This window comes from Peromyscus eremicus, chromosome 15 (assembly GCF_949786415.1).
Source record: "Peromyscus eremicus chromosome 15, PerEre_H2_v1, whole genome shotgun sequence".
Lineage (NCBI taxonomy): Eukaryota > Metazoa > Chordata > Mammalia > Rodentia > Cricetidae > Peromyscus > Peromyscus eremicus.
In genome coordinates this window covers 14,205,918-14,228,898 of record NC_081431.1, presented here as the reverse complement: position 1 = coordinate 14,228,898, position 22,981 = coordinate 14,205,918, and the positions used below count along the sequence as shown (strand labels likewise).

The 22,981-nt window shown below is 48.4% G+C and overlaps 1 protein-coding gene across 3 annotated transcripts in view; it reads left to right on the top strand.

Annotated features, from left to right (window-relative positions):
- Cnih3 (cornichon family AMPA receptor auxiliary protein 3) overlaps positions 1–22,981 on the top strand; it is a 119,352-nt gene that overhangs the window by 56,376 nt on the left and 39,995 nt on the right. For 2 of the 3 annotated variants that reach the window (XM_059280627.1, XM_059280625.1), the window contains exons 2-3: positions 1,214–1,282; positions 5,731–5,778. In XM_059280627.1, coding sequence (XP_059136610.1) covers positions 1,214–1,282; positions 5,731–5,778 — 117 coding nt within the window. The remainder of the gene's footprint in view (positions 1–1,213; positions 1,283–5,730; positions 5,779–22,981) is intronic. The other variant, XM_059280626.1, reaches the window with a different exon arrangement.

The window sequence follows — 22,981 nt, the reverse complement described above, 5'->3', positions numbered from 1 at the left end:
TCGATTCACTATGCCCCAATTCTTAAAGGTTTTTACTACCCAACACAGCAATGGGCTGGGATGTAGCTCCGTGGGCCAAGTGCTTACTTATCATGGAGTGGTAGAGCTCTGAGTTACATCCCCAGCACTGCATGAATCGAGTGTGAAAGCACACACATGTAATCTCAGCATTTAGGAAGTGGAGGCATGAGAATAAGAAGTTCAAGGTCATCCTCAGATCTATAGTAAGTTGGAAGCCAGCCCAGGATACGTGGACCCCTGTCTCAAAAATAAAAAAAAAAAAATCCACTCAACCAAATCACCCACCCAACCAAACAATCTAACAAAAACCAAACCAAGAGTGCCACGGGCTGGGCAGCAACCCCTTAACACATGGATGGACCTTCAGATAACATTCAAGATCCCAACTATACCAGTGAGGAGACTTTACTGGAATATCTAAAGCCTCCACCCTTCGCCCCACCCTGCCCAAGAAAGGAAAGTCCCTGGGTCAAACACCTCTGTGTTCTGCCATTTAGACCCCTGTAGCAGACAGCGTGGCTGGGTCTTGAGAGCCTTTACCCTCATTTGGTTCCTTCTATGGATGGGACATGCCTCATCCTGTGATGGCTGAAGGTCTCCCCCACTTCCTATCCTTCTCCTCTGACAAATGGGGAGCCACAGCTCCAGCTGAGCCTCAGAGTGTGCAGTGGTGGGCATGACCTGCCCGGGCTGCTGATCTAGTCTTGGGACATTTGAGTTGTCATTGTTTCTCATCGTGACAACTTAGCTTCCCTTTCTTTCCTCCTTTTCCCCTGACTTCTTTTTACTTACAGTCGGCATTTCTGCCAAACAAACAGATAATCAATAAACTGCAGTGCCTGTCAGAGAAGATGCTGGAAGTGCTGGTTGGAAGTGTTACATTTTTATGCCTTTACCAAGCTTAGCTCCATCAGACTAGTTTTTCCTACATCTTTTTACAGGCTGCATAAGGAATAGAAAACATTTTTAAAAAAAATGTTACTTGGGAAGTTTCAAAGCAAACATCATAGGCAGAAGACAACAAACCCATGTGCCCATTGCCAGTTCCGGCAGTGGCTAGCTCCCGGCCAGCTTTGTGTGGCCTCCACCATGTCCTCTCCTCCTATGGTGTCTGGGGACAGAGCCGCAGGGAGTTTTGGGTAGCGGCACAGATCGCATGTGCACAGTATTGACTGTATGTGTTCTCTTTCAGATAATCGCCTTTGATGAGTTGAGGACGGACTTTAAGAGTCCCATAGACCAGTGCAACCCTGTCCACGCGGTAAGTGGTGGTGCTGGTGGTGGGCAGGGAGTGTCCCCACAGGTCACCAGGCTTGTGAAGGACAGCGGAGGTTTTAAAGAGCAGAATAAAGGAGAACACACTGTCCTGGTCCTGCCTCTGTTCCTTGCTGATAGTTGTTACAGGCTAAGCTCCTGCAATACGGTGCCAGTCAAGTGTGGCATTTCCTGTAGCCCAGGGGGGGATCTGCTGTACTGTGGTGCTGAGTCCTCAAGCCTGGTGCCAGTGATGTTTGGTTCCTTATCTGTGGCCATAGACAAAGGCTCTGTGTTGGCTAGCATGTCTGTAGGGTATGTATGGACCACTTGCTCTGTGAGAGGCGGTCAGTGACTGGGTTTCTCATGGAGGGTAGACAGATGGATGTAGCACCAGGTACAGCCCCATTATCTCGAGGGCTTTCATCTCTGGTGCCTGTGGCTTGGAGTCAGCTTGTTGTGCACCAGGGAATCTGGTGCAGTCTAGTTGATGAGCTCCCGGTTCCGTTTCTGGATGTAAGGTCTGGAACCCAGCTCTGCCCATCTCCAAAGCCCATCTTATGACCATCAACTCAAGCTGGCTCTTGAAAAGACTTGGCTTTATAATATCTAAGCCCCGCTTTAGCGTAACAGTCTTTGATTCTGTAAAGTAGAGCCAAACTATTTCAAAGTCAGCTATAAAAAGCAAACTGGGTTAGTTCAAAGTACCCCTAAGAACCACTTGAAAGCTTAGTATATTTCATAAAAGTTGTAATTTTATTCTTCTCTACCAATTGTACCTTCCACCTGTGATAGCTTGGCTCTGCCAGGCCTGAATGGTGTTTGCCCAGGGGCTCATGTCTTTCTGGACACTGAATTTGGCACCAACAGCACACACCTGCTCATCAGTACCCATAGGTGCTCATGGTGGCTCAAAGCCAAGCGTGTTCATTTCTAAATGCTGGGAAGTCAGGAGCCTGAGCTCCCTCCTCCAGCTTATCTGGAGTTTTCTGGTAGGATTCCAGAGCAGAATAAGTGGGGAAATTTGTCCAGACCCTTGTTTCTATCATGCCAGTTCCCTGCCAGGTTGTAGGCACCTGGTGAAACCTGGAGACTGTTTTTGGCTTATCAGGACAAGTCCTTTATTTAGGCATTAAGTTAGGACTTGTGTAGCATGAATCTTAAACGTTCTTATTAATAAAATCAAACCTGAGCCTGGTATTGAGGTGAACGCTGGAAGATCAGAGAGACAGAACAGGCCACAGCCACCTCACCCCGCCAGTTCCTCAGCTGATCCTGTTTCCTCAGACTGGAAGCCTCTGAGTCCTCATCCAGAATGAATCTCAGCTGAACTGCTGCTCCAAAGCCTGAAACCTTAACCAGCTGAAACCTTAACCAGCTAAAACCTTCTAGTTTCTGGTTTTCACGCCTTATATATCTTTCTGTTTTTGCCATCACTCCCTGGAATTAAAGGCTCACTTCTTGGGATTAAAGGCGTGTGTTACCATGCCTGGTTGTTTCCAATGTGGCCTTGAACTCACAGAGATCCAGAGGGATTTCTACCTCTAAAATGCTAGGATTAAAGGTGTGAGTGCCACCATTTTCTAGCCTTTCTATCTAGTGGCTGTTCTGTCTCTGACCCCAGATAAGTTTATTAGGGTGCACAATATTTTGGGGAACACAATACCACCACAGACTTGCATACCCCCCACCCCTTAGCAGGGAGACAGATTCTTCTGGAAAAAGATAGTGCAGAAACAGTAGTCACTAGGTAGCATCCAGAACTATTTGCCAGAGACAGAAATGGATACTGAAATATGAAGGTATGGACCTCTACACCTTACTCTTCCTAAGCTGCTGGGGGTAGAGTCCAAGCCTTTGGACACACATAAGTGCTTTACCACTGAACTACATCCCAGCTCTGTTTTTTGGGGTTTTTTTTTTTTGTAAACTCCTATTACAGCAACATTTCTAATTAGTTATCAGATTAATTAAGGAGCTGAGTTCTGTGAAGCCCAGACGTGGACAGACCAAAGCCTGAGGTGCCCCTGGAGAAGAGGGATTAAAAACAAAACTGAAAAGTCCTAAAGGCTGTAATTAGGCGAGCATGTCGACATGTTATGATTTTCCCTGTTGTGGGGACATTATGTCCCAGCAGGGAACGAAATGCTTCAGCCACTGCCTGTAACTGTCTCCAGTCCTCTGGCCTCCTGAAACCTCCAGAGAGAGCAGCATTCAGGCTCTGAGACTTACACACTTGCCTGACTGGTTGACAGTTCTGGCGCTAGAGGAACCTGGGTCCCAAGAACTTGCTGACTGTGCAGTGCATTTCTTTTTTTTTTTTTTTTTTTTTCGAGACAGGGTTTCTCTGTGTAGCTTTGTGCCTCTCCTGGAACTCACTTGGTAGCCCAGGCTGGCCTCGAACTCACAGAAATCCGCCTGGCTCTGCCTCCCGAGTGCTGGGATTAAAGGCGTGCGCCACCACCGCCCGGCGCAGTGCATTTCTTAATGAGGGCATGAGGGCATGAGATCCATTTGATTTTTTTCTTTCTTTTTTTCTCCCTTTTCTTAGGGTAGGCACAGAACTCAGATCTTTGGACAAGCTAGGGAAGCCCTCTGCCACTGAGCTATGACCCATGCTCCGTAGATTAAAGATGCCCTAAAGCTTCAAGTGTTGGTGGAAGTTTTGGTGGACCTCTTCCAGGGCAGGAAGGTTCCCTTCCCATCCTCCACCCCCACTGGGAAGTCTCTGTCACAGGGAGGGACAATGTTTTCCTGCAGGGCTCTGGCTCGCTGGAGCATGTGTGTTTCTTGCTTGTGTACGCATCTGTATGAGTTCTCTGACATGTATAACTTGTCTTCTCTGCCACGTGGGCAATGACTCATCCTGATGTGGCTCCTTCCTCTGGGTTTATGGGCTGCACAGAGATCACTGTATTTGTGACTCGATTAGGGAAACTGAAGTGTCCCAGCCACCTGTCCTCTTCTGAGCCACAAGGAAACTCATTACCATTATGTCTACGGCGACCAAATTGCTTCGGTAATGAAGCACCAGAGATGCCACAGCTGTGTTCAGCGTGGCTCAGAAATCTTGACAGTTATAGCAGAGAAAGGAAGCTGGGGCATTTAACGTCTGCTGTAGGCAGCTTCCTCTGCTCAGCTTCATAGCGTCTTTCCCTGGAACTGAGCCAGTCCTTGGAGACAGATGGACTTGACTTCTAGAAAAGTCATAGCCCAGGGCACAATTGGTAGCCTGACTCCAGGGAGGGCTTGCTTCCTCCAAGTACACTCACATAGAGCAGGCAACACAACATAGTATCCACTAATAAGGATACAAGCTTCCTGCTCTTAGGGATCCAGTGAGGTGTCCTGTGCCTGAGATATGCAGTGAGCATATGGTGGCCACTCTGCATCCAGACCATCTGCTGTGTATGCACGGAGACTTTGACTCTAGGAAAATGAATGCTGGATGGGGAAAGAAGAATGCATGCTTCTGCCAGGAGTGTTCTTTTTAAAAAATAGACATGTTATGTGTGTGCATGCTCATGTGTGTGTGCTGAGGCTAGAGGTTGATGTTACATGTCTTCCTTAGTTTCTCTGCACAGTTTTATTCATTTGTTTGTTTTGTTTCTGCTTTTTAAGGTGGGCTCTGTTATAGGGCTGGAAAGATGGCTCAGTGGTTAACATTCTGTACTGCTCTCACAGAGGACCTGAGTTTGGTTGCTAGCACCCCCATAGGTTGTAACTCTAGCTACAGAGGATCTGATGCCTTCTTCTGGGCTCTGTGGATACCTACGTTCATGTGCACATACCCATACTTTTACACACACACACACACACACACACACACACACACACACACACACACACCACAATTAAATCATCATCATAATAAAAGACAGGGTCTCTCAATGAATCTGGAAGTCTTGGATTTGGCTAGACCAGCTGGTGAGCAAGCCCCAGGGATCCTTCAGTCTCTGCCTCCCCAGCACAGAGATGACAGTTGCACACCATGGCAGCTGGCTCATTACCTGGGTTCTGGGGTCTGAACTCAGGTCCTCATGCCTGCAGTGGCAAACACCTTACCCCCTGAGTCATCTGCCCTGGAGTTCTTTTAAGGATGAATTTCCACTAGTTATGGTGGCTCATGCCTGTAAAACCAGCACTTGGGAGGCTGACACAGGGGGAGTTTCATGAGTTTGAGGCCAACCTAGGTAACACAATGAGCTCCATGATAGCCTGTGCTACACAGTAAGTCCTTGTCTCTAAAAAAAAAACCAACAAAACAATAAAAGAACAGAAAGCAAGTGGTTCTGATGAGGTAAAAGCAAGCTCAGACTCTACTGGGAAGAGCCACTGGCATGTGCCTCGGATGAGTCTCTGGGGGGTTCTGCTTCCTCTGCTGGGGTGATTATGCACGTCTCACACTCTCAGCCCACCCTTAACCTGTTTCCTTTCTTTCCTGTGCATCCTCAGAGGGAGCGGCTGAGGAACATCGAACGCATCTGCTTCCTTCTGAGAAAGGTCAGAGGGGTCCTCCAGGTGGAGGGAGGGAGGGTCATAGGGACAGGGGTCATCGGGTGAATGGCAGCAGGGAGGGCAAGGTAGGAGCAGGCCTCTGTTCTTTGAAAATCTTTAGAAGCAAGAGGGACTAATTACAGGAGGTGGCCTTCAGTCAGGTGTCAGCAAGACACTGGCTATGTCCACAGGCTCTCTGGTTGGAGTTGCAGGGTGTCCCTTTTCTGTATGATGATGGTTAGCATTTATAGCTCCTGCCATCTCCCAGTCTTTGTTCCTGTCTGTGCTGGGCTCGGGATTTTAATGACACCTCCTGATGTAAGGAAGTTTTTAACTAGAGGCCGGGTGTCTTGAGGTTCAAACCTGTCACTCAGCTTTGCAATTTGGCCTTTCAGCAAGATCACTGGGTGTGTTGGAGAGGTGGGACAGGAAAGTGCTGTCACAGAGGGACAGTAGACCACAGCCACCCCAAGTTTCTTCTGGAAGTACGTGTGCACGTATGCTACCCAGGCTGGGCGTTTGGCATTGTCTGTTCAGACTCTGCCCTTCTCCAGCCAGGAAAGTAAGTCAGCAAAGCCCAGAGAAGAGGGACTCACGGGTGAAATAAGCAAGGTCCATGGCCTTGAGCCAAAGGCTGTCCCCAGCCTCAGTACAGAGTGGAGGGTACTGGCCACAGGAAAGCCATCGTCTGCCCAAATACAGCCTTTTGCAAAACCATGGGCCCCACCAACACTGACATGGGAAAGAGTTTTACAAAGTTTTAAAATTCTTTTCTGTATTTCATTGGAGGGAGCCCAATCTAGAAGCCCATCATTTCTCTAGCTAATAACTTAGCCTTTGATGTTTTCTAAGAAACATAGTCTGTTAGAATTCCGCATCTTATTTGTCTCAGCAGGAATGCATGCTCAGATAAGAGCACTCATTGGATAATATTAGTGATCCAAGGAATAAAGAATGACTAAGAAAATAGCATATCATTTGCATTAAAAATGTGTAAACTGCTTCCTAGATAATATCACAGACACCGGCAATCCACTCCGGTCATCAATTCCATATTCTCTGGTTTGTTCTTTAAGTGACATAAGCCCGAGGAAGACAAAAATCAAACTGTTGTCTCTCAGACTCCAGCTTGCTGCCTTCCCATCCTGAGTACATCACCCTGTGTTCTCTGGCAGGTGATCACCCATATTCACGCCCCTTAGCCTTACTCAGCCTTCTGTTGCCTGACCGCAGACCGGCCACAGGAGGCGATGGCCGGTGGTTGCCCCATCAAGGTCCTGCTGCCTACAGTCTTGTGCCCTAGGCTTTTCCAAGGTCAGAGCAAGGATGTGTAGTAAGCTATCCAGGAATTCGCTTTGACATATGCAAATCTGCATGTGGTTTGCATCTGCCCCTCTGAGCAGTGGACAGAAACGCTTTACTCAGGAAATGTTGTGTTCCAAGAGCCTTTTCCTTACCCCTTCCTTTCTGGCTGCTACCTCCGATGATAGTTAGACACAATTGCTGCTCACTGCAGTGGGCAACATCAGGGAAGACAGTCCAAGACAGACATCAGAGGGCAGGAACACTGAGCTGGCGGACTCAGGCACAGTAGCTGTGTGAGATCATTCCCCTGCAGCCTCATGGTTCTCTGGCTCCATGGAGTGGCCAGCACCGTGGGGCTAACAAGGCAGACACCAGGCAAGTGCCTGCCACTTTATTCCTTCCAGTTGTCTCTCTTCTGCTCCAAGCTCTTGCCCCAAGCCTGGCTTTCGGCTTACGATGCTATGTATTCTTTGCCTTTGTATCTGCCTGCCCTGGGTACCCAAGACCGTTTTCATTGATGTCAGCAGAGCACGATTTCTTTCTGAGTGTAATATTGAGTCAACAACTTCTGCATCTGGCCTTTGGGAACATGCTATAGTTCACATCTTCTTTAGCTTAACTTGGTAACTCTATAGGCTATTCCTACAGATATGCTTCAGTGTACTATGCATGAGGCCTGTCTCTGCTACTAGAAGGTGTAACTGGAGAATTTCTCTCCAGCTCCCGCCAAGTCCCGCCAGTCCCGAAGCCCACTTATAAAATAAACACACAGATGCTTATATTATTTAAACTGCTTGGCCATTAGTTCAGGCTTATCATTGTCTAGCTCTTACTCTTATATTTAGTCCATTTCTATTAATCTATACTTTGCCACATGGCTCGTGGCTTATCGGTACCTTACATCTTCCTTGTCCAGGCAGCGGCTCCAGACAATCTTTCCCTTCCCTTCCTGTTTTCTCAATTCTCTTCTCTGTTAGTCCTGCCTATACTTCCTGTCTGGCTATTGGCCAATCAGTGTTTATTTATACAGAGCGATAGCCACAGCGAGAAGGCTCAGGAAAATCAGTGATGTTGAGTTGATCATCAGATATGGTGACAGTAAATGGAAAGCAGTGTGTGGCCTATTGAAGATGCTCACTCTGTGTTTATTAAGTGAGTAAATAATAGCTATTTTGGTCCCTCTTGTTAGGAGCAATACTGTAGTCTTCATTTTGGGGGTGCCAGGACAGTACCAAATATTCACGATATACTGACCTCGCCCCTTAGAAATGGCATTTATTTATTTATTTATTTATTTAATTTATTTTTTTTTTGTGTATGTGACAGGGTCTTATGGAGCAAAGGCTGGCCTTGAACTCCTCATCCTCCTGCCTCTACTTTGCTAGTGCTGGGACTACAGGTGTGTGCCACCATGCCCAGACTGCCTGTGTTTTAAAATAAAAGCCAACTCCATGTCATACTCATTTTCAACTCAGAAGACTTTTAACTTGTAGCTTCTCTGGTCCTATTCATTCCCTCTGTGTTCATATTTTCTGCCCTCTGTGCAGTCAGTATTTAGCTCCACCCCTCATTGTCTGCTCCCAGCCAATCCCAGTTTTTTTTAGGATTAAAAGATGGTGGTTATCTTAGTCACTGTTCTATTGCTGTGAAGAGACATTTTGACCAAGGCAACTCTTATGAAATAAAGCATTTAATTGGGGGCTGGCCTACAGTTTTGGGGGTTAGTCCATTATCATCATGGCAGGGAACATGGCAGCATGCAGGCAGATGCTGGGGCAGTAGCAGAGAACTACATCCTGATCTGTAGGTAGAGAGAGAAAGAAACAAAGCTAACTCCCAGTAACACACTTCCTCTAACAGGGGCACACCTCCTAATCCTTTCAAACAGTGTCACTTCCTGGTAACCAGCATTCACATATATGAGCCTACAGGGTGGGGGGATTCCTATTCAAACTACCACAATGGTGAAGTGTGCAAACATCCACCTTTCAATCCTGCTTCTACCTTTAGCATTTCTGTGACCTGTGGAGTATGGCTCAGGATGGCCCTCCTTTTTTTCAGGAGGGTAATACTGGGTATCGAACACTGGGTCTCATGCATACAAGGCAAGTGATCTACCATTGAACCACTTCCCTGGGCCTCAGGGTAACTCTTAAGTGAGAGAACAAAACAATTCATCCTCATGGTGTTATCCTGGGAATAAAATTAGATAATATACACATGCAGTTCACATGTACTTAACACCTACTAAATGTCATTGTTAGTGACCTGCCCCTCACTCCTCCTAAAATCCTGTATGGCATTTCCATGGGCACACAGGTTGAGATGATTCTTTGGCTGGTGACATCCTTCCCTCATCTTAGGTAAGTACCATTTGATGTTCTGGAGACAAGGTTGTGAACAGACGTGGTACACAGCCTGGGCCCCTTTCTCCCATTGTTTATGTTTCAGATGGGCTCCATTCAGATTCCCAAGCTAGGAGTTCATGTTAGGGATAGGGTGAAAGCCCTGTGGATCTAGCTTGCATCCCCACCTTCTGGGAATTGTACCTTCCAAGAAATTTCTTGGAACCAGGCTCCCAAACAGCCTAGAATGTGATACGTCTCAGCAGCTGATTGCTGCTAAGCCACCTCCTCGGCCTTCTTGAGAGAGAGGAAAGGGTTGCAGAGTGGATCCATTTTTAGCTCTATAATTATCAGAAAATGTGTTCTTCGGGGAATTGTCTGAACGGCAGGGTGGTAGTGTTGACTTGGGCTCAGGATTCATGTTTTGTGGCTTCTTACGCAGCTCTCTCCCCCCGGTGTGTAGTAGGCTCCGTGGGCTATTGCACACTCTGGGAGACATGTCATGGGAGATTTGGCGGCTGCTCCTAGGCACACATAGGCTTCTCATGGCAGGCAGACTGGGGAGGGGCAGCCTGCTGCATCTGTGAGTTCAAAGCAGTCTCAGGGAAGGGCTTAAGTGGAGCCAGCCCAAAGATTTGGGAAGAGTATAAATAGGGGCCTGCTTTATTGGCAGCGATCCTCAGGCCTCTGATTTGGTAGTTCTGGGGTTCCGTTGGCTATCTGAAGAGCTATGGCCATGATGATTGCAGAGTTTGGTTGATCTTGCCCAAGGTGGGGGACTTGACTGCTTAGTTTGGAACATCTCTCTTGCTTGACAACTCTGGGATCTTTTTTCATGCCCTAGTTTCTCCCAGAGTATGTCTGGTTCCTCGGCAGGTTTTCTGGTGTTAGCGGATGGAATCAGCTCTGCACACAGACAGCTTCCACTCTCTTGAGAATTCTCATGGAGATGTGGAGGAGTGGGTGGGGTTTATGAAGGTAGTGGAGCTGGTCTCAGTGGGATGATTGGAGGGGGCGGATGCTCTCGTGTTCAACACTGGACCAACCACAGAGGCAGTAACACTACAGGTATCCCCCACATGCTCAGTGGCCCAAGCTTCCCAGACGGCCCCTCTGTCACAGGGAGGGGCCCAGGTATGAATGTATGAAGTAAAGCTGCCAGTATCAGTTGAATCTATTGCGGAAACTCCATGGTGTGGCTCCAAAAGCAGCTACTTTCCCAGTGGGAGTCACTTCTGTTAAACAAGAAGGCTCTGTAGTCTCAATTTGCCACACACGGGTACACAAACCCTTATACACTGTATCCAGGCAGGGCTGGCTTCATGGTTTTCAGGGTCCAGTGAAAAATGACAATATAAGACTTATGGAGAGAGAGAGAGAGAGAGAGAGAGAGAGAGAGAGAGAGAGAGAGAGAGAGAGAGAGAGAGAGAGAGGGAGAGAGAGAGGGAGAGAGAGAGAGAGAGAGAGAGAGAGAGAGAGAGAGAGAGAGAGAGAGAGAGAGAGAGAGAATTCCAAGAATCAGATAGCAGAGCATTCAAACAGAGAGGTTCTTTTCTGAGCCCAGCATCCTGCGCCACCACATGGGCCACATGTCCCTGCAGTGGGTTCCACCTGTATCCATGCTCTCTCTTCTCTCTATTGAAGATGGGCTTCTCCACAGGACCAGATTTGTCCACGGGGATATGGCTAGATGTCTGCACATGTTGAGGCCTTGAGAATCCTCCAAGGCCTGCCCAGTGGTGTGAGGAGAATGAGACCCCGAGGAAGTCACCTGAGCCATCTGTCACTCAGAGCCAAGCCCACTAGATCCCACAAGCCTACCTACCCGTTAGATGCATGAACAAATGTAAATTACTCTTGTCTTGAGACACTGAATTTTAGAATGATTTATTATATAATACTGTTACAGCAATAGCTGTATTAGTAAGCTTTCCATCACTTTAATGAAATACCTGAGGCAATTCATGTATAAAGAGGTGAGGGTTATTTTGGTTCACACTCTCTGGAGGTCCCAGTCAGGTGGCCTCATGTAACTTCTGGCATCATGGTTAGCGCATCATGGCAGGAGTACATGGCAGGGAGAACCACTCACCTCAGGAGCTACAAAACAAAGGGGAAGAAGAAGAGGCTGGGGTCCCTCAGTTCTCTCTGAGGAAGCATCTACAGTGACCAAGAGCCTTCCACCACCTCCAATAGCACCACTCAGATGGCACACAGGCCCTTGGGGGATAGTGAAAATCCATGTGAGAGCATTGGCCGGTGAACACTGGATGTATGTGGATGGAAGCCAGAGGACAACTTTGTGGGGTCATCCTTTCTTTTCGCCTTCATGCTGTTCTGGGGGTTGATCTCGGGTCACTAGGTTTGTGTGACAAGTCCTTTACCCTCTGAGCAACCTTACCCTCCCCAATTTCTTTTAAAAAAAATTACCTTTCTTTTGAAAGTGGTACTTTTCTGTGCCAGAGTTCACCCCATTTGCTAATTCCACAAATTTTCAGATAGATGGCTTCAAAGTCTGTCCAGTTTCTCTGACTAAAGACGGTGCCTAGTTGGTGTAATTACAAGCCAGAACCTTGAGAAAGATCCACATTGTTTTGGTGCATAGTATTTGCTGTGCACTGACTGGTCGGGAGAATGGTGAGGATACCCCTCCCTTCCGATCACAGGCTCTCTCTGCCACAGGAGTTGACTTGGCTTCAAGTCTCTTTAGCTGTCTATACCGCCTTCCTGCAGGGCACCAGGGTGGGGGTGAGATATTTTAATTGCAGGACATAATGCGGTGAGTAGAGACTCATAAACTCAGAGGCCATCGTGTGGAATGCTTCAGAGAGGCCATCCGTAATGTAAATAAGATTTCCAACCAGAAATAGCCATTGCTTGGGGACATCTGAGGTGGAACAATGGCAGTAGCTACTAACTCATCGAGTCCCCAGAGCAACCCCGTGAAGTAGGTGCTGTTGGCCCCACTGGACAGATAGAGAAATCGAGGCCCGTGGGTCTCATAGTCCCTAAGTGACATCAGTAGGCACGTCCATCTGAGCAGAGTCCACAGTCTGAATCTCTGTACTGTAGGGCAAGTCATTAGTTTGCTTTAAAATGTAACCCCTAAGGGCCACCTCTATGGTAATACAGCTCATCTGTTTTAAAGGGAAGACATGAATCCCGAGAGCCACACAGGGCCTGGAGGATCTTTCCTAATACCACTTAACTTCGTGGTGGGATAGTTTACCCTGAAGGGAATGCTTGAAGAAAAGTAAAAATATCCTGGAACAAAACTTGCAAGCAGTGCCGACATCGTGTCTCATGAATAATTTATCTTCAAGGCCTCTCTGTGGCAAGCTCCTGGTGAGTCAGAGGAGAGACAGAACATTTTACTCACCACGTAAATAGTGCTGTCATGAGGTCCCTGAACCAGAAGCTGGAGGCACAAGGACTGGGCCTGTCCTTACCTCACTCCTCCCAGAGAGCCGCAGGGTCACACCAGGGCCTGATAACCGTAGCCATGGCAAACGTCTTGACCCTGGCTTTTCAGTGGAATCGAGGCAGCTGCCTGACACCATCAGTTTTCCACGGCCATCGTGATAAAGAACCAAGTCAGTATACTGTAGCCGCCATTTACGTTTCTCTTGAATCCGTGGGGCATGTGCGCTGTGCTCTGTGGTCTTGGTGGGGCATGGTAGGGAGGGAGCATTCTTGTTTTCATGAGGCTCCTTTAACTCTCTGGCAGCCCACAGGCCATTTGCTCCTCATTTTTGGAGCAACCCTGGAGTGGTTGGCTCTGTTCCACATCTCCTCTTCCCACACCTACCGGAGTTCATCCTCATAATGTCAGATGGAAACGGCAATGCATTAGAGCTTTTCCAAAGTTTGGTCTGCATATAACCTATGAGTATTCTAGTTCCTGGAACTCATCTTGGGACCAAGTCAGGGACAGACTGGGCGGGACGAAATCACAGGGCAAAGGGTCAGTGTTCTTCAGTGAGCCCTTGGTGCCCTTTTGTGGAAATCATATGCTGGCATCGTATCTGGAAGTAACAAATGCCAGTCTGTTGTCACTGTTAGTGGAACTGGAGGTTTCTAATGTCCCCCATGGAGACATTTTGACACACATCTTTCTGGATGAACTGCATCCAGAAAGTTCTAATTCAGTCCTGAGAGAGTCCGGCTGTCTGCGTTCTTTTCAGAGGCCCCCTGGGTATCCGGGATAGGGAATCATGGTGGGGATGCCTGGTGATTAGAATGGAGGATGCCAGTCATTCATAAGCAGTCACCCACATGGTACCCTGGGCATGCGGGGTGAGGTTAGTCGAGGGATAAGGGAAATAGAGAACATCAGCAGCCCAGAGAAGCTGACAGTCAACAGGCAGATGTGGCTCACTTCGGCCTCCAGTAGAAACAGTCCAGGATGAGGCAGAGTCCTGGGCTGGGCTGGGGTCGGGCATCTCTAAGCCTGCTCTGTCTTGACTGGGTCTGGACAGAATGTCTTCCTCACCCAAGGCTCACCAGACAGTTGGATTTGAGGTAGATATGGGACTACACTGTAGGCTTCATTCAGGGAGGGAGTCTAGCAGCCCCCAAGGACTGGGTTTGGGGTCAGTGACCTTAGACTGCCTCATTAAGAGTGGTCACAACCCCTGACTATGTCTTACAACAATATGAGTACATTTCTAAACAGAGAGATTGCCCCTCCACCCATGATGGTTAATTGTATGTATCAACTTGGCTAGGCCATGGTGCCCGGTTGGTGGTCAGACATGATTCTGGATGTTTCTGTGAGGCCAGATTTTGGATGGGATTAACCTTCAAATGGGAAAACTTGAGAAAAGCTGATTCCTTTGGGTCTTAGTTTATTTTCTGTTGTTACCACAGAGCGCCGGAGACTGGATACTTTATAGAGAACAGGAGTGTTTGAGCTCATGATTCTGGAGGCCGTGAAAACCAAGTGCTCAGCAGACATGCGTAGAAGAGAGGGCAGTCTTGCTTTATTGCAACCCACTCTCCAGGTCACTAATCCAGGCCTGGAGGTTCTGTACCAGTTCATGAGGACTGAAGCCCATGACCCAAATACTCCTTAAACATCCCAGACCTATGAATATGGCTGACAAGCACACACACACACACACACACACACACACACACACACACACACACACGCACACAGAGGTTTCCATGGAAAATCCTAGCACTCTCCCTAATCCTGGCAAGTCAGTTTCGGTAGGTTTGTTGAAGGGCTTTGATCTGTGCCGAATCTTCAGAGAGGCTGATAAGTTGGCCAAGTCTCAGGTCACCGAAGCCACCTGGTTGTCACATTTGCCTCCAGAGTCCCTTTCCCACACCCTCTGTTTCATGAGTGTTCATCCATGGGAACTGCTGTTTTCCAATCCTTTGTAGTCCTGCTGCTGCTACCCCAGTTCCAGGCTTTGGGGACCACAGGCAATAATGATGCTCAATCAAGTGCCATAATCAGGAAGGCAGCCAGCCAGCCCTGTGTTGCCTTCACGAGGAAACAGGTCCCCACAGCCTGGCCCACCCCACGTGAAGATTTACAGACACTCGCTCTTAGTGCTGTGAGGGTGCTAGATCGCTGGCCAGTCGGCTAGAAATAATTTGGGTTTTTGTAATATCTTACCATCTTCATTAGTGTAGAAAGGAACTCCAGGTATTTATTGCAGGACATGTGGGATATGGAGACTTGGGTTGGCTGTAAGGGACCCAATAGAACCGAGGCTGGGACATAGTGGGACTCACTCTGGAGAGAAACCATCCAGGCCCACAGAGTCCTCTGCCTCCCAAGAGGATCTAGAGACCCGGATTCTTCCCATCTCTTGGCCCAGGAGGGGGTCACTCCGTAACCTTGTTCAAGCAGCAGGATGGAGGGAAGAAGCGTGGTGTGCTATTTCCTTGAAGGACACAACCCAGCCTCTCCTTGACTGGCTGGCCAGATTTTATGCAACGGCCACATCTGTCTTTATGTGGGGAGACTGTTCTCAGCAGAAATGGGGAGTGGGTATTGGGAGACAGCTTCTGGCCTCAGTCTCAGGGGGCTTCCCCCCACAACTGCTGATAAGCTGCAAGGGCAGCGGGTGGGGTGAGGTGAAGTGCCACAGGATGAGTGCAGGTGGATGGTACCAGGTGGAATCCGGGCCTGGTGGGAATAGGAGGGAGGGAGCCAAGAAGGCTCAGTGATGGTCTTGATGGAGCTAGTGAGCGAGCACCAAGCTGGGTTTATCCATCCAATTGTAATCCATTCAGAGCCTGCCCAGTTTGTGGTCCTGAACTGTATACTGAAGTCGATAAGTGCATGTGGGGCCTCACAAGTGTGTGTGTGTGTGTGTGTGTGTGTGTGTGTGTGTGTGTGTGTGTGTAAGGGAGGGGTGCTGTTGTGAAGACCCGTTTAAGCTAGCTAAATGAGAGCTCACTTTTTCTCTTCATTCCTTCCCAGAGTCCCTCAAAGCATTGACCACACAAAACCTTATATTGTGGTGCCTTGCACATGTATTTTACACACTTATGTTCTTGAATGCAAGGATCAGGGTCTCCTCTGTCCCTCCTGTAGTGCCCAGCAGGGATTCTGTTTATGTTCATTAGTTAAATGGATTAGTGAATGGATTAGTGGCCCTGAGCAGCTACCACATACAGCCATGGATGATGATTTCCATAATTCATGAGGCAAAAAGCTGAGATTGAGACACGTGGAGGAGACCAAAGAATCCTGGGGCAGGTTAGACATGCTTTGTCAGGAGAGCGGCTCTCACTGCCCAGTGGGTGAGCATTGTAATGGATGCACTAGCACTCTGGCGTCCAACCTCGCTTATGCATTCAAATCGACCAGGAAGCTTAAAAAATAGGCTGCCTGGTCCCACCCCATGGTTTCTGGTTTAGTTGGTCTGGAGCCCAGCTCAGACCTTGGGTTGTTAGCAGCTCCCTGGGTGACTCTAATGGGCAGTCAGGCTGTGAGCCACTGAATTGGGAGGGAAGCCACACTTTGGTAATGCAGGTGGGGAGGCATTTCCACTCTCCATGTCCCCAGGGTATGATTTAGAGAGCCATAATTTTCTAAATGGCACTGGAATAAAAGCAATAATTTGCCAACGGGTGCCCAAGTAGATAGGAGGCGTTGGGCTCCTCACTTCCAAAGTGATGGCAGCCCCGCAGGGTGACTCATCTCAAGCAGTCCATGGACAACTTGTTTTTTCTTGGTACAAACTTTGTTTGCAGATGTCCCCTTTTCCAAGATGTGGCGAGAGTTAAAAATTCTGCTTTTCGACTCCTGAAATGCTCACCCTTCTAGGCCCTCATTCCAGCCCTTTTCCAAATTGCTGAAGGAGCAGGAAACATTTATGAGCTATGTTTCTAGGTCACAAAGTGGGCCAGTGTTACCAAATCTAATGGCCTCTTGTTCTCGGCAGCACTGCCCCACCTCTGCCTCTCTCCAAAGCTAAACCCAGCAGTGTTTAGACCTGGGCAGGAGCCACAGAGAGCCCTTGGCTACAGATGGAAAGTCCCTTGAGCTCCCAGCTTGAGGAAGCGGACTGGTTCGCTTCAGATGTGTCCTTTCCCTACAGAGAAGCCACATCTCTGAGCTGCCATACTGGCTCCCTCTGCAACTTCTATGGGGCTTGGGATTCTTGAAGCAATTTGGATCCTTGGTCCTCCTCCAGCCCCCAGTTTCATTGGCTCTCGTCCCTAAGCTGTCTCTATGGCACAGACAATTATACAACCCATTGAGTTTTGTTTCATTGGGATAAGACTCTGCAATAGGCTAGGAAAATGCCCCGAATAAGTTAAATGTGAAATACCAATGCAAATGCCATTATTATGAGGGGACAGAAAACCCACACCGTCCTCTCCTTTCTGTATTTGCCAAGCAGTCAAAGCAATGATGGAATTCTGGGCAACGTGCAGCAATTAGAGCAGCGAGGTCGGCGGGCAACACACAGCAAGAACAGCTTCACTGTGATAGCCTTTTAGCAGCGATATCTCTGCCATTACGATTCAGCGCCCCAGCGGAAGGTAGTGCCAGCACCACAGTGTCCTGGTGGGAACCAAATAAAAGAGCCTGTCGGGAAGGTTCCTGCTAAGGATGACACACAGTTCCAATCCTCTCAGCAGGATGGGATGCACGATGAGATGGCATCTGAGAGACTCAGCAGAATCCTGTAATACCTGCCTTTGTGGTACTTCACCGAGTTTCGACAGCAGCCATGCCAGCTGCTAACCGAATGCCAAGTGGATTAAGGGACATGCAGTTGTTTTTTTTCAGTGGCTGATAAAGGATTTCAAATGGGATATTCCAGGCCTTGGTGTGGAAGGAGGTCAGAAGGTGTAAAATTTCCATCAGCAGCCTGGAAGGTCAGTGTTGTAGTTAGAAGTTGTGTTGTGACCAAACACCTGCCGGAAATGACATAGGAAAGACTTATCTTGTTCACGGTTCCAGAGGCTTCAGTCCCTCATGGCAGGGAGGACATGGTAAAGCAGCTCATCATGGTAGCTAAGAAGTCGAGGGGAGAGTCCCGACAGAAAAAGGTCAGAGTAATGTGTAACCTCTAAGGACACACCCTTAGTGGCTCCACTTTCTCTAACCAGCCTGACTTTCCACAGCCCTCTCCCATCTCCTGACAGTCTCCTCTCATTCCGGATTGGTCAATAGTTAGGTGATTAGATGAGAGTCCTCACGACACACTGGTTTCTGGAATCATCCTTGTAGACATACCCAGCAGTCTCCTTTACTAGTCCTTTAGGTATCTTTCGGTCCAATCAAGATGAATATCTAAAGCAACCATCACAGTCAGTGAGAAAAATAGATGTATGGTGTTCACTGCCTGATGATACAGCACGTGACCGGCAAGTGACAGACAAATGAGTGAGTGAAATAAACTCAGGGGGAACAATGCCAGATCGTCAGGAGAGCGTTTCCTTTCCTCTTTTGCCGGATGAGGTGGAGATTGAGAACTGTAGCTCAGAGGCCTCACAGGCTTCTCTGGGCTCTTTTGGGAGTCAGACTGGATCTCGGTATAGATCTGCCACTGCCTCCCAAATCCCTGCCCTGCTCAGCAGACCCTACATTTACACACACAGATTAAAGACATTACGCTACATTTTGGAGACGCTTCCACACCTTCAAGTGTTACAAAGCATGCTTGGTGCCCTTCACATTTCTGTGTCCATGGGATACACCATTAGCCACAGGCCTGTGTGCCCCAGTTTCTCCCCTGTATGACCATTCCCCTCATGACTCCTGCCCTCAAAGTCAAAACTAGGTTATGGGATTTTGAACCAAGGAATCTTTTCAGTTCTAAGGGACTGTTGAGAAATAGGTGGCTTGGGAGAAAGCCTTCAGAGGGTGCTGTGACTGTTAACTACCCCCTCAGGAACTAGTGTAGTCAGCCAGGGCTACCATGACACATTACTGTCTTGAATCGTAAATCTAATTAATCTTATCAATAAAAAACAGGAGTCAGAGATTGGGGTAAAACCTGAAAGATCAGAGAAGCAGGGGAGCAGCCACTGTAGCTTCCTTCTTCTTCCCTTCCTCCAGTCTAAAAGGACCTAGGTGCTCTCTCTGCCCCACTTTATCACTTCCTGTTCCTCTCTGTATGGCCCTCTAGACCTCTATGGTTAACTAGTGGCTAGCTCCACCCTCTGACTCCAAGCAAGCTTTATTTGTCAGAACACAAACAAAGTATCACCCAACACTGTCTCTCAGTACTGGAGCCAGTAAACATGAGGCCAAGGTAACTGAAAACTGGTTCCTGCCGAGGGCCCTCTGGGCCTGCAGATGGCTCCCCACTTCCTGTGTCCTGTCATGGCTTCTCCTTTGTGTGCTCTGTGTCCTATACCCCCTTCTTATAAAGATGACAGTCACGCTGGGTTAAGGCCCATGCTAGTGATGCCATGACTTAAATTACCTCTTTAAAGACCCTGTCTCCAAATGCTTGCCACATTCTGAGGTCCTGGGAGCTAGGACCTCAACATGAGTTTGGGAAGGATAGTGAATAGTCAGCCCATAACACATGCCAGGGAAGAGATTTTATGAAAACAACCAACCCTTGATGAGAGAGAAAACGATTGGTCTACTGTTGACTCTTGGTGACTAGCAGATAGAGTGAACAGCCAGTGCCTGGGCTTTGCTTTTCTAGCATTTCCCTATAGTCACAGGGGACATTTGGTAAAAGAAGTAGTCTTACGTTTGTCTGAATGAAAAGTCAATTTATTGTGTGGAAAACTTGTGACGAAAAGGAGCTGCCTCAAAGAGACCTGGTCCCATCCCTTCAGGAAGCCACGCTTCCCACAGGAAGCAGCGTTCAGATCTGTCACCAAAGCCTCGACTATTAATTTAGTGCATGTCATGTAAAGCATGGGTCATTTATCATCCTAATTAGCTCTCGCTCCTGTCTCCCCAGAAGATATGAAATCTATATAAATGACGCTCACATCTACAGAAGGGCGGATTGCTGAGTGGGACTATAGTTGTGTAATTACCCTATTTTTGTTTATAGAACACTCCTTCCCAAGAGACTGAGGCATGTTCCTGGCCAGAAGTTGTCACTTGGTAGGAAGCCAGCTTGAGCCATTCTGGGTCTGAAGGAGATAATAAGGATGACAGACCACTTATGGTCCTCTGCAGGCTGTGCCAAGAGGTAGTTACAAGCACCAGCTCTGGGGAGGCCAGCGTGAGCTCATTGTTCTCTGGCTAGAGTACAGAGGATGCAAAGGTTGTTTCTTTTGCTGGAGAAAGTGAGGTTACCCAGATGTAGAAGACAAGTCCATACTGGCTGTCTTGGCCTCTGGGTTCTGCTCTAATAAAACACCACAGCCTGGGTGGTGTTTACCTTCACAGTTGTAGGGGTGGGGAGTCCAAGATCAAGGGGTCAGTAGATTGGGAGCCTGATGGGAGCAGGCTTCACGGCCCACAGGTAGCTGCCATCTTGATGTGTCTTCATTGTGGAGGATGCGTGCTGGCTCTGGATTATTACTCCTCCCTTTGTCCAGCCCTGAAGTCTCCACTTTCATCATCTCGGCTAATCCTAATCCTTTCTCCAAGTCCCACTTCTAATACCACCGCGTTAGGGGCAGTGTTTCAGCACGTGAACCGGGGGAGAAGGGGGACAAGCAGTCACCACGCCACAGTGGCTCAACTAAAGCTTTTCTTACGGTGGCATCCACGAAGTTATCCGGTCTGCGGGCATTGTCTGCAATGTGCAGCTAGACTGTCTAATTTGAGGCAACAATTCTGATGTCAGTGTGGGCTCCTCTTCACTAAAGAGGAAAAGTCACCCAGGTCTACACAATACCCCACAGTAAACACTATTTAGTCATGTCCATATTTATGAATATTCTGTTCCTGGTTTTATTTGACCACTTGTGAATAACCCAACAATAATTTGTGTGCTTCTATCAGAAGGGAGCCTGGAAGGCTAGGTAATATGGATGTGTACTTTTAAAAAAACCCTGCCAGGTTACTTTCCCCCAAAGGTTGAAGCCCTCTGTATCCTACTTAGTTCTGTGAGCTGAACACGGCGGCATTTAATCCCATCTGAACTGAGCAAGTGCTCTAATCCCAGCATTTGGGAGGCAGAGACAGGTGGATCTCTATGAGTTTGAGGCCAGCCTGGTCTACAGAGTGAGTTCTGGGACAGCCAGGAGACATAGTGATACCCTGTCTCAATACTCTGCCCCTCCCCCCTGCCCCCCTCAAGAGGGTATCTGTTTCTCCAGGCCAGTATTGCTATGACTCAGTGGCCTTGGGCAACCCTCAGGCCAACCTGTCACAATGGGACCCATCATTCACTTCCCAGGAAGATGCACAGCTTAGCAGTCAGGAACGTATCCTAGCAGGCCAGCATTTCTCAACCCCAGCGACACATTGGAAACCCCTAGAGGTTTAAAACCCAGGGCTCCAAATGACTCAAATCCAAAAAGTTGCAATTAATTTGTCCAGGCTGAGCTCAGACAACAGTGTTTTCTAAAGCCTCCCAGGGGGTTCCTTGGCCTGCCTGGGTGGGAACTGTGCCAGCACCAAACCTGAATCCTTTTCCTTCCCTTCCTCCCTCCCTCCCTCCTTCCCTCCCTCCCTCCCTCCCTCCTTCCCTCTCCTGGAAATCAGTGAAAACGTGACTGCATGGCTTCCTCTCAGGAAGCAGCCTTTTCCTACACTGTCCTGGGCCTGTAGAAACAACCCTCTCAGGGTTGACTTTTAATTCCCACTCCCAAACCTCTTTGCAGAACGGGAGACTCAGGTCTGAACACAGCATTTTGTGATGCGGCCAGCTGGCTCTGAGGAACCGGCTGGCAGAATTGGAGACCCCCCTCCCCACCAGCCTGCCCCTGATCTGAGGGCTCCCTACTGCACCAGGTCAGTGCCGCTGCCTGTTAAAGGGGCAGGAGATTTTTATGAGACAATGGTCTGGTGTCCACACACCCCATTTGGCCCTGCCCTTGGGAGGGGGGAAGTGCTAGCCAAGGTTAAGTATGCTAGCTAGCGGCCCAAATGAACCCCAGGGGACAGCAAGTGTGTTAATGAATGTGAATTATGAGTCTGGCTTAGCAGAGGGCCTCAAACCTTGTAGTGTATTAGAGTCACTTGGGGGAGAATAAAAAGTCCTGATGACCAGAATTTTACCCAAACCCGCGAAGGCAGAGTCTTTGAGGATGGGACCCAGCGTGGGTCCTTTTAAAGCTCCCCAAATGATTGCCGTGTGCAGCCATGTCTGCAAAACAGCACCCCAGGGAACCCTCGGCTCTCATGCATCTCACCACGGTTGGTAACCATGTGGGCCTGGCAATAGCCGCACCCAGTCCTTCCCTGATTTCCACTCTTCCTACCCAGTTTTTGAGCTTAGAATCATTTCTGAAGCAATTTGTGTCCTGAAACATGGAAATTACTGTCCTTTTTTTCCCCAGGAGGCAAAAAATAGCCTCATTATTTTATGCATAGAATTGTTCCCTGGTTCTGTAGGACCCTAGTATTCTATGGCCAGAGAGCCCCGTACACAGTAAGTGTTTAAGCAGAACAGAGTGAGCACCTGCATGGTGCTCTCCTCAGCTCACCTGAGTGCTGCTCTGGGGTTCCCCACATCAGCCCCCAGCATATGTTACTCAGAGCGGAGCAAGAATGGCGGTGGACAAGAGTGCCATTCAGGTCATGGAAGAGGCCACTTTCAACGGATTGGCCAATGCCCACAATTCCTGTGCTTTCCAGGGTGCACCTGAAGTGGGCTGAGGGCTTGGACTGCTGTTCAGAAGGCAGTCGGATAGGCCACACCTAGACTACTCACAGGGTAGAAAGGGGACAAGGTGGTAGATGGAAGGGTGGATGGTGAGTGCTGCCTGGGGTGGTGTATTAGAGTTCTCTATAACTGAACCAAACACACACACACACACACACACACACACACACACACACACACACACACACACTCTATTAGATTGCTTTATGATAATAGGTCCTGGGTGGTTCAACAATGGCCATCTGCCTGATAGAAAAGCAGAGAACCTAATCACTGCTCAGGCCAAGAAGCTGAACACCTCAGCAACCCTGATCCAGTGCAGAAAGCCCG